Source organism: Sorghum bicolor, chromosome 4 (genome assembly GCF_000003195.3).
Source record: "Sorghum bicolor cultivar BTx623 chromosome 4, Sorghum_bicolor_NCBIv3, whole genome shotgun sequence".
NCBI lineage: Eukaryota > Viridiplantae > Streptophyta > Magnoliopsida > Poales > Poaceae > Sorghum > Sorghum bicolor.
The window spans coordinates 67,255,176-67,266,318 of record NC_012873.2 but is presented as its reverse complement, the minus strand read 5'-3'; the positions used below and the strand labels follow the sequence as shown (position 1 = coordinate 67,266,318).

Genomic DNA, 11,143 nt, shown 5'->3' with positions numbered 1-11,143 from the left:
GCTTCCGAAATGTATGTCTGCGTCCAGTCAATGTTTAGTTGACGTTTCAGACAGCAAAAGAAAGCTAAAAACAACATGCTTCCCCTGGGCCTTGTCGGAAGACCATCAAAACTACTCCCTATATCTCAAATTCAAATTATAAGTTATTTTTTAAAAAATCAAAACATATCAACTATAACTATATATATATATATAGTATTAAAATAATAATATTTATGATACCAAATAAGTATCATTATTTTTTTCCTCTGACACGTGTCAAATATTGAGCGTAGGAAACATGTGGCTGGTTGAATGGACCCATAGTCCATGCATCTTTTTTCCGCAGCCGAGAATAATCCAATTATTATCGGTTCTAGACGCAGACTCAGCTCCATTAATTTGCAAGCTGTAGTACCAAAGCAAACCTGTACCTGCCTTAGCGCTTACTTTATTGCTCGATAAGTACCACACTCACCCCAATCAACACAAACACCATCCCTGCCACTCCTTGCTTCATTCTGCCGGCAACAGCAATGTTTTCCAAACAAAAACACGCCGTGGACACATCGGAATAGCCATTAACGTTGCTTTGCTGGTCTGCTAATTTGGTGCATGCAATGGAGATCAGAGAAAGGTTACAGATTCAGTTGATGAGGAATATGGATCTGGACCAGGACGTGTACGCCGCCATGCATCGTCACAAAAGAGGCGCCTAGCTTAGCGACAAGCAAGCTAGCATTCAAGGCCTACTTACTTCTCCGCCATCGATGCTCTGCCGCGAGCTTCTCCTTCATCATGGTTCATGAATGAAACACAGCAATGGTGTGACGACGACCTCTCCGTCCGGCGTAGAAAAAACGCGTGCGTGCATTTGAAGCAGCCCCTCCCATGTCGGTAAGGTTGCACAATGATGTCACAAGACAGTGACAAGAAACGGACAGCGTGGCAAAAGGTCTCGTTGCTTGATGATCGACTTGTGATATGCGTATATATGCATCCATCTATATGTATATCTTTGTATAGAAGGATAGGTACGTAATTAAGGTTTCTTTTGAGTTTGGAGTTGCGATGGATAAGGAATGTGACGCATCGTGAGGTAATGTAACAAAAAGGTTGTGCCTTTTGCGAGCTTAATTCGTGACATGGACCAATGCAACAAGCAAAGATATTCGATACCCGGTGCCACGCCCCTGACCTCCTCGTCTTCCTCTCCAACGCAGGTCGGTATGCTCACTCTTGTGGCACGGGTGTTGTGAAGCCCACGGACTAGATCTTAGAGCAACCTCATCATATTGACTAAATTATTGTCCAGCCATATAGACTAAATAGGCTTAAAAAATCCGTCTCGTATGCGTTCAACCATCTATATTTAATGTCCAAAGATTCAATGTGACGAAAAATCTTGAATTTTTTTTAACTAAACAAGGCCTTTGTATGGAAAATTTATAAATAATTTTTTATGCAATTATTTAAAGAGACGGACATCTTAAGATGTCACCTCTGTTAGTAGGTCTTTAGATGGGCTTTGCCTCTGTCAATTATCAATTAGAGAGAGAATGTGTCCTAAAATCATTTTTATGATCTGAATTAAACACTGCAACTAAACCATATCGAACGTCCTACAAAGCTAACCGCTCACGGTGACAACTTTGAAACGAGGGATAGTGCAAGTTGAATTTCAAGTATCTGCTACCGATCTGGTTCGTTTTTCTGTTGTATCCCGTCGCCGCTGTCGATCGATCTTGTCGACAGTTAACTGAAATGGTTGATTAGTTGCACGAGCTAGAAAAACAAAATTTCCTTTGCTAGTTTGGGGAAGCCAGTAGTTAGGCCTTGTTTACTTCCCAAAAAATTTTGCAAAATTTTTCAGATTCCCCGTCACATCGAATCTTTAGACACATGCATGAAGTACTAAATATAGACAAAAATAAAAACTAATTGCACAGTTTGGTCGGAATTGACGAGACAAATCTTTTGAGTCTAGTTAGTTCATGATTGGATAATATTTGTCAAATACAAACGAAAAAGCTACAGTGTCCATTTTGCAAAATATTTTGGAACTAAACAAGGCCTTAATTGTACAGTTTTTCTTTCAAAATTTGATTGATGAATGTGAAATTTCTGTGCAAGTTAATTGTAGCAACCTGCATTGATGTCCTCATGGTATTTATGATTTATGAAGAAGAATGGACAGACCATAGATGAGCAGGGGACGTACGTGTTGATACCTACGACTGCTAGTTTGCGTCAGAACCAACTGTAGCACCGGGCATGCATTCCAGCATGCATCAATGCAGGTTGGTCGAGGCGTCGTACCAAAAAAAAAAGAAAAAGAAAGGTGGCGGCAGGGTAGGCTAGCGTGTACACTCTTGGCTGCGGCTGCGCGGGCCGGGAATAGGGTAGAATAGCCAGAGAGCGAGACCTCATCAAAGCTTAGCTGTCTAATGGCTAGTGCAAGCAAGCTTAAAGTTTGTACAGTAGGGTCCTGTTTGGTTCCACCAACTGAATTTTAGCTAGCTAAAATTATTTTAGCTACTCTTGGTGGACTAATGGAACTAAACTAATTTAGCTCCTTTTAGTCAATGGGTTTGGAACTTTAGCTACTAAAGTGACTAAAGTTTAGCTAGCTAAAATTTAGTTGGTGGAACCAAACAGCCCTAGGTGTGCTTCTGCTTGAGCAGACAGCACTACAGGAGGGGTCCCGTTGCCATGCATGCATGATGCAGCATGTCTCACGCTCTCGCTGACCGATCATGGGCCACACACGGACGCATGCAGCCTGCGGCCTCCGGCCTATACGTGTTCCTGGACCACCGCTTCTCGCGCGCCCTGGCGCCGGCCAATCGAACACAACCGCGCGCGCGGCGCGGCACGCGCGACGTGACGGAACGCCCCCCCGGCTGGCGTGACCTGCCTGCACTGCATGGGCGTCGTCAAGGCGATATAGATAGTATACCCACGGTTTTCGGTGGAACACGCGCGCGGCGCGGCGGCGTCCACGGCGGGGCACCATGAATCCATGATGCTCTGCTGCTTCGGTGCTTCAATATGCGTGGATGGGAGTGAACGCCAGAATGAACATGAACCAGATGAAACATTTCTTGGTTGCTCTCACACGCCGTGTATTGATTCCTTGGTTGCGCTCACAATTTTGCTACGCTCCAGTCGAGCCGGCCACCCATTGACACATAGCAGTACGACACCACCATAAATTGCCCAGGACTTTCAACTCCACGTCGAGCTAGACAGATTGATCCATATAATAACCGGTTAATTTGACCTACACCAGATATTAGTTGCAGCTGAGCTTTCTCATCAGTGACTTATCAACTACCGATCAGAGAGCAAATGGTACACGCAACACAAGCTCCCGCAAATTGAAGCTGTGTCAGCTCAGCTAAACAGTACTGGCACCACTGCTTGTATAGTATAGTCGGTCTTCATGGACCTGAGCTCACTTTAAGGCGCACGCAGACGCACTTTTCTGGACTCCTGGGTCAGATTTCTTGTGCTAAATTGATTGCGGTTAGTGACAAATCTCACTGGAATAGGTTGGAATATGTGCAGGTTTCTCAAACGACAGTGTCGCCGAGTACGATAGGTAGCCTTCGCCAATCGCCATTTACTTGAACAGGTACGGCTACTAACTACAGTAACGAGGACCAAGGCGTTCCAAGCTAGCAGAATTCAGATGCAGAGAACCAATGCAACCATGAACATCCTCAGGCCTCAGCTTGAGCTTTCATTATTTTGTGTGGACTGTCATGCAAAAACCCTATTCCTTCAATATACAGTGTTCCAGTTTGAATGACGTAGAATTACCAAAATGAAACCAGAATATTTGTGTTGTGTAACATTCCCCAGAACATCAACTCTTGCTTACAAGTTTGTCTTTGGCTTGGATGTCGGGCTCACGCGCCTTGTCACAGTCCGCATGGTCACGAACTCTTCAGCAGCAGAAGGGTGGATTCCGACCTGAAAAGCCAACAGAGACATACACCATACACCATTAGGCGCAAGATATTAACACCTGCTTTACTTTAAAAGGCCTCTTTAAACAAACATACAGTGCTGTCGAAGTTCGCTTTGGTGGCTCCACATTTAAGCGCAATAGCAATGCCCTGGATCATGCCAAAGCTCAGTCGTAAGACAACAACGAGGAATGGGGGAGGACCCAAATACTAGGAAAAAAAATCACCAGAGAACTGTACATATGCTTTACCTGGATAATTTCAGGTGCATCTGGTCCACACATGGATGCACCAAGTACTCTATCAGTTTCAGCATCAACTACCAGTTTCATGACAGTCTTCTCCTGGCGCCTGAAAAAATAAACTGAATTACAAACTTCTGTAGGAGATATAGAAACTATAAAGCAGAGCGCATGACTGAAGAAAACAGGGGAACACTCAGATCCTGAATGTAGTAGAGGACACATATGTCAAGAGCTAGCACAAGAGCTAGCAGGGTGTAAGCTTGCAAAATGGAGTAGACAAGAACATCTAACACTATGCTTACTTGGATATGCTGTTCTTCATTGGGTTGAATGATGAAGTGAAAACAAGAATATCACCATTGGCTTCCTCCAAGGCCTGTTGTTCGCTGAGGCCCACTACGGATAGTGGTGGAATGCTATTGAACATAATAGTCACAAGTTATTACAGGATGATCAATGATAAAGGAGGAAAAGCATAAATTAAAAAAAAAACGAAACTTGCATCAACTAAAACATGACGCATCATAGAACAAGCATATCAACTAGATCTGAAACAAGTGCAACCTAGGGTGCCCAAAACAGCTGAAAATTTATGCTAGCAATTTTTCCCACATTATTAGTCGCTGTTTAATATTTCAGCAACATGGATTCAGAAGAGAAACGAATACTAAAAATCTACAGTGCAAGAAACAAGTAAACACCTGCGATGGCAAGTAAACCACCAGCAATTTTTCCCACGTTATTAGTTGTTAATAAATATTTCAGCAACATGGATTTAGAAAAAGAAAAAAAAATACCAACAATCTACATAGCGAAGCAGAAACAAGCAAACATCTGTGATGACAAACTGTAGAGCATATGTGCAAGTATGCAATCATGCAACTTAGTTTGATTAGAAATATGTAAACAACTGCATTCAACTGAAAGTGAATAAGATTGTGTAACTTACGAGAAAACAGCACAAGGAACATCTCCATAGTCAGGCTTAACTTCCTGGCCACCAAACACAGTTTTCTGCAGTTGAAAATGTGACAAAGGTAAGAAACTGCTTGTTAGAGACAAAGAAACCGATTTTTACTGCAACAACTTACGGCAAAGCAAGTTGCCTCCATCAATGCAACAGGTGTTAGATTGATCCGGTTTGTTACATCACCCACAGCCCATACACTAGGAGCAGATGTACGAGAATATTCGTCAACCTAAACAGACAAAAAATTGAGAAAAAACATTTAAAGTACTCAAATAATCCAAAACTTGTTGGTGATAAATTCAACTTGCCCAATACGATCTCAGTCAGATTTATGGGTGGCTTTAAAAGAAATATAAGAAGTAAATTCCAGCCGTAAATATACCCCACAGGCAAAGAAGAAACAGCTAGGGAAGAAAGAAAAAGTAACCTTGATGGCACCAATCTGGTCAACCTCGACGCCTGCAGCTTGCAAGTTCAATCTCTGGGAGTTTGGTGTGCGCCCTGCAATCAATTAAATACAAGGCATGGAAATAGTATTAAACTAAAAATACTGGGTTTCATGTATTGCAAGAAAATCTGAAAGCAAATAAGCATACCAGCCAGTTTTATTTTTCAAATATTTAGCTACAAATATGTTCTTTCTGAATTTCTTATTCGGGTATTAAATCTTAGTGGTACTGTAAGAGACATCCAACTCCTCTGAACTAAGATGCCAAGGAAGACCATGCAGTCCAAAACTGAATCTATAAGCAAATGTTTTGATTGAACAAAGATAAAATTCAACGAGGGAGATATCCCAAATACCTGTCGCAAATAGAACAACATCTGCAATGAGCTCTTCTCCTTTATCAGTTACAACTTTTATGCCATCAGCCGTTTTACTTAACTGGTTAAAATAAAATGAAATTGATCCAACTTAGAACTGGCATTTAGAAATCAAAATACACTGTAGTACTTCGGTTAAAATCACCTCAGACAGATTTGTCCCTGGATGCAATTTGATTCCCCTTCCCTCAAGGTTGCTTGCAACAACAGTTCTCATCTCATCATCAAAACCTCTGCAAGTCAGTTTGTTAATAATGTTATGCCCATCTTCCCTGTCCACATCAATCATAGCAACAAGATTCGTTTCTGAACTTGAAAGTATCATACAATCAGCACATTACATAATACTCCATCCATCTTGATCTGTGCATACATAAAAATATAGAACCAAATTTGATCTACACATTGCATACAGAACTGCAGAAGCCAATTTATTTATTTATTTTTATCACAGCAGAAGCCAGTTGTCTCAGGTGTGAGTTGCACAACGCTTCGGCTTGCACGCAATTTTTTTTAAAAAAAACGCCATACCCTAAACTCTGAATTGGTTTGCATGCAGATTATTATTAATTTTTTGGGGAGGGGGGGGGGAGATCTGGGAACAAATTGTTCCGGCTTTTTTATATATAAGAAGAGAATTGACCCAGTTTATAAGGGGAACTGGGCCCGAAAACCATACAACAGCCAATACTCGCACACTACTGCCACACCTTGTAAACCACTATGACAAGGGACGGAGCAACAAATAGCCACCCAAATCAAGAACGACTAGATAAGCAAATTCTACCAAGGTTCACCTTGCCAACCACCGCCACAACCAAGACACGGCTTCTGGTCATCGTTGCCAAGCTCATCACCCTCGATGCAGCAGCTCCGACTCCCTGTAGGCCACAAAAAATTGCAATCACCGGTCAAGCGGCACTAGACACGACGTTCAACTTCCACGACGACAACGCCTTCAGGAAGGTCACGGCACCAATTAGTGCTGCCGTTGCTGGCCTAAGACTAAGCAGGGTTTTCAACCCGAGAAAAATTAAATGCCCCAGCTCTCCTGATTGGCTCTCACGACGTTTTCTCCAGCGAAAATGCGGCAAGTTTCCTGTGGAGTAATAATGGTGTATGGAGATCATGTACTCCTTTGCATGGTTAAAAAATCCACTAGGCGCTCTCTAGGCGCTGATCCCTGCCTAGGCGTTGCCATATGCATACATGTACTCTAAAAGAAAGGGCCTGGTGGGCCAAGCTTTGGAGAGAAAAGGCCATCAAAGCAACCAAATCCCAAATCTGGACAACACCACCTTATCCAAGCTTCCCACTGCCAGCTTTCCCTTCACTGGCTCGTTCTCTCCTGGTACCCCTGCTCGGTCACCCCTCCTGCACCCTCTGCTGTCGCCTGCCCCTGCCCACCACCTGGTCGCACCCACCACACGCCACACCACTGCCACCCAACATCCCCTACACTGCTGGCTCGACATCTCCGGCTCCCTGCCTCCCCCACACATCCCTGCCAGAGCAGATCTGCTTGTGGCAGACACCAGGGATGGCATGTCCGCCCACCTTTCGTCACAGACGCATGGGCACGACCTATGGTGCCACCTACGCCCCTAAGTCCGCAGTACCCCACCGCTCAACGCATAAGCACACCTAGGAGAGTGTGGAATAGCACCTTGGCGAACACAGCTCCGCTTCAGTGCTTAATATTATAATACACAGATCAAAGATGGATGGAGGGAATAATTGCCTGCTAGGCAGGTGTGTTATCAGATACGTATGTCCAGATTTCAAAAACAAGAAACAATTTGCACTCCTTAGATGAAAACAAAAACACACGCACATGCACACAGCCAGGGGGAGGCCCCCCTGATTTTGCCCTTAAAAGGAGTTTGTGCCAGCCTTTGAACCTGGACTGGTGACACGGGTTTCTCGACCCCTGGACTTCAACTTTCTAACCAGTGTAACTCAAGAAAAGTTGGCTCTGTGGGCTGTTTCATGTGCATGTATAACATAATGGTGGAACCAATGCATGGTTTTTGGTTCTATTGTATCACAAACTTCTCTGTAATGTCAAAGCAACTGAATCCATAATAGAGCAAAAAAAAAAACAGTTTTGGAGCCTTTTTTTATTTCTATTAATCACATAATATAGGCTAACATTTCATATTGACACTATTATTATGGCTGTTCAAAACTACATCAATGTACAACATGGACAGAGGACAGGTTGTCCAGTCTAGTTGTATTCACTACCAGGATTTGATAATAAATTACCCAAATGCAAACAAAAGTAGAACAAAAGACCATTACTTAAACAAGAAGCCAGGCTAGCCATTAAAGAATTAGTAAGAGAAGTGATACCCAAAAACTAATTACAAACCTTAGAGGAAGCTCCCTTCGATAAAACAAATCTACTTCAGCACCCATCCCTCTCCAGATAGAAGCAAATTCAACAGCAATATATCTGCATTATTCGGGCATATGGACAAAGGTATGTCAGAGAATTGGAGCAACAGCACAATGTATGTTTAAAGTAGCACACAGCACTCTACCCGCCACCGAGGATTACAGCACGCTTTGGAAGCTCCTCCAAGCTCAAGGCCTCATCTGATGTAATAGCCAGCTCCTGAAAAAAAAAGTGATTATTTTCAAAAGTTTTTAACATAATTCACCAGAAGGATGAAGTTCAAAATGAAAACGAACAAAGGCTAAATCATAACAAAGATGGTATGCTTCCTTAGATAAAAAGGTAATGTTTCGCTTGCTCAGAACAGTTCAAGAAAGGAACACAGTGCAAACTATTGAAAATTCCAACAATCATCAATCTTCAGCATCAATAAGTTAACAAACAAATATCAGTGCAATCAAACTGTGCAAGTCTTAGTGAAAAAATGTAGGTGGGGAATTTTACAAACCTTTCCAGGTATGTTGACACGTTGAGCATGGCTACCAGTCGCAATCAAAATGTGCTTCGCTGTATACCTTTGCTTTGAACCATCGGGCTGGCTAACTTCAACAGTATGAGCATCAACTAGACTGCCTGCCCCTTCAATCATTGTCACACCAGCATTGGTAAGGATCCTCTGATATACTCCATTTAATCTAACAATTTCTTTAGTCTGAAGAGAAGAAAAAATTTAGGACCAAGGGCAATATGATATTCCTACAGGGTGAGCAGTTGTGGAGAATGTGCTCATAGTCATGATAGAGAATTAAACCTGACCTTATTTTCCAACAGCTTTTTCCAATTGAAGTTAATATCCCCATTAATCTCCCACCCGAAATTCTTTGAATCCTGCATTTTTAACAAAATACAGTTCAATTACAATCTGCCATCGAAGTAAGTGTGTTCTTAGATTACATGCCAGCAGCTTCAGAACCATTTTGGGTACCTACACTAGTTCTACCATAATAAGACAGTAAAATGTCTAACCTCAAACTCTCCACCGAAAGATGCACCGTACACGAGTATCTTTTTGGGTACGCAACCACGTATCACACACCTAGGACAACAATATGATCATTATGAGCATGCAGATTTAGAATGGAGCAATATACCTAGCAGATTAGCTGAATGTTTTGAGTAAGCACAAGAAATGCAAGAAAACATTTAGGAGATGCTTACGTCCCACCATGTCCTCCTAGCCACTCTGAGCTGATGGGGTGGAATGGGAGCTCACAAATCGCAACCTGCCACAAATATCACGAGTCAAAAACAACAAGCAACAGACCTGACCTGATAGGACACCAAACACATGATACGATTGTTATTGCAGGGCAGGATACGAAAAGGGGAGGCCCTGCAAACACCAGCCGAGCAACACTTCACTCCAGTTCCATGCGGTTTGAAACATAATAATAATCCACACAAAACATCATATGAACTGCATCCAATTCCATGCGGTTTGAAACATAATAATAATCCACACAAAACATGCTGCAACGGAATTCAATCATTCAACTGCCCAGCCAACCGCAGGGTCGGGTCAGCCGTCAGCGGTAGGCGGCAGCCATCTAATGATCTAATCCTATATTCCCAGGGCAACAACAGTCAACGCGTGCCCGCCGCCGACCATGGAAGTGGCAGCCGGCGGGGCCGGCAGGGGAATGGAAGCGGCTGAGCCGCGGAAGGAGGAGCGGGAGGCAATGGGTGGGCACGGCCGCACGGGTGTCACGGCGAGGAGGCATCAGGCATAGGCGCGCCGGATATGATACAAAATTGACAGGGTAAGCCGGTAAGGATGTGGTGGGGAAAAACCAACAAACCTTAGCTCCGAAGGAGGCGGCGAAGCGAGAGCCGCGAACGCCGCCGCTGCCCGCCCCGATGACGAACAGATCGTAGTCGTACTGCCCGGCGTCCGCGACGGCCGCCACCTCCCCGTCGACAAGCATCTTCCTCGCCATGGATGGGTTCCCAACGCCCGCGATTCAAGCACAACCCTAGACCGCGGGCGCAATTCAACACCGCAGAAGGAAATACGGCTTCAGACCCCGAAACCTCGGAGGAAATAGTACGCAGTTGTTTCGCGCACAAATCCGCACCTGTGATCTTGATACGCAGCGCAGACGAACCAGAAGGTTCGCTCCTCTCGGCTTCGTTTCCTGAAGCTTCCCTCTCCTGTAGCTCGATTCGTGAGTCACCTGTGAGGCCGTGACCTTGAGCGACTGCGATTCCGCCTCGCCTTCTTCTGTTTAAGTTTTGTACAGTTCGAATTGTCAAGCAAGTTTAGAATTGTCAAGCAAGCTTTTACACAGAAGTCCCTATAGTTTATCCATTTCAAGTCTGCTTCATCTCGTGCTGGTGCTTCCTTTGACCCATGTCATCAAAGTTAATAAGAAATGTCATCAAAGTCAGTTTTAATGTTGTTTCATCGTAATTTTATAGACATTAAATATATTGATATGATATTATATTAATGAAAAAAAGATAATAAAAGTTTTATAGAAACACTTCTACGTTGTTTCTAAAATATATATAGATTAAAAAATATACCATAAAACTTCTACTTAGGATGGTGTAATGTCCTCTTTATAACGTGGTTTTTTTATGAATCTCTTGTAAAATTGAATCTGTACTATAAAACATGTGAATTTTATGTGTCCAAACGCGACGACGTGAATGGACAAACAACTGACAATTAGTAGAAAACCAACGC

General features: G+C 43.3%; 1 protein-coding gene across 1 annotated transcript; it reads right to left on the bottom strand.

Annotated features, from left to right (window-relative positions):
• LOC110434843 (glutathione reductase, cytosolic) lies at positions 3,688 to 10,690 on the bottom strand. The gene is made up of 17 exons (XM_021459596.1): positions 10,530 to 10,690; positions 10,254 to 10,427; positions 9,613 to 9,677; positions 9,421 to 9,490; positions 9,211 to 9,282; positions 8,903 to 9,106; positions 8,540 to 8,613; positions 8,368 to 8,451; positions 6,139 to 6,226; positions 5,973 to 6,054; positions 5,596 to 5,669; positions 5,290 to 5,397; positions 5,148 to 5,212; positions 4,501 to 4,614; positions 4,205 to 4,304; positions 4,050 to 4,103; positions 3,688 to 3,957 (listed from the first exon to the last, which is right to left on the bottom strand). Exons 2-17 carry the CDS (start codon positions 10,389 to 10,391, stop codon positions 3,862 to 3,864), a joined length of 1,488 nt encoding a protein of 495 aa, XP_021315271.1. The 5' UTR covers positions 10,392 to 10,427; positions 10,530 to 10,690; the 3' UTR covers positions 3,688 to 3,861.

What these genes read in the sequence shown, in the direction of transcription:
- LOC110434843 (XM_021459596.1), bottom strand. Translation starts at nt 10,391, where the DNA reads ATGGCGAGGAAGATGCTTGTCGACGGGGAGGTGGCGGCCGTCGCGGAC. An exon ending in AAAAGCTGTTGGAAAATAAG is followed by an intron (nt 9,107 to 9,210) that starts GTCAGGTTTAAT and finishes TCTTCTCTTCAG; the next exon opens with ACTAAAGAAATTGTTAGATT. An exon ending in AAGCGAACTTCGACAGCACT is followed by an intron (nt 3,958 to 4,049) that starts GTATGTTTGTTT and finishes TTGGCTTTTCAG; the next exon opens with GTCGGAATCCACCCTTCTGC.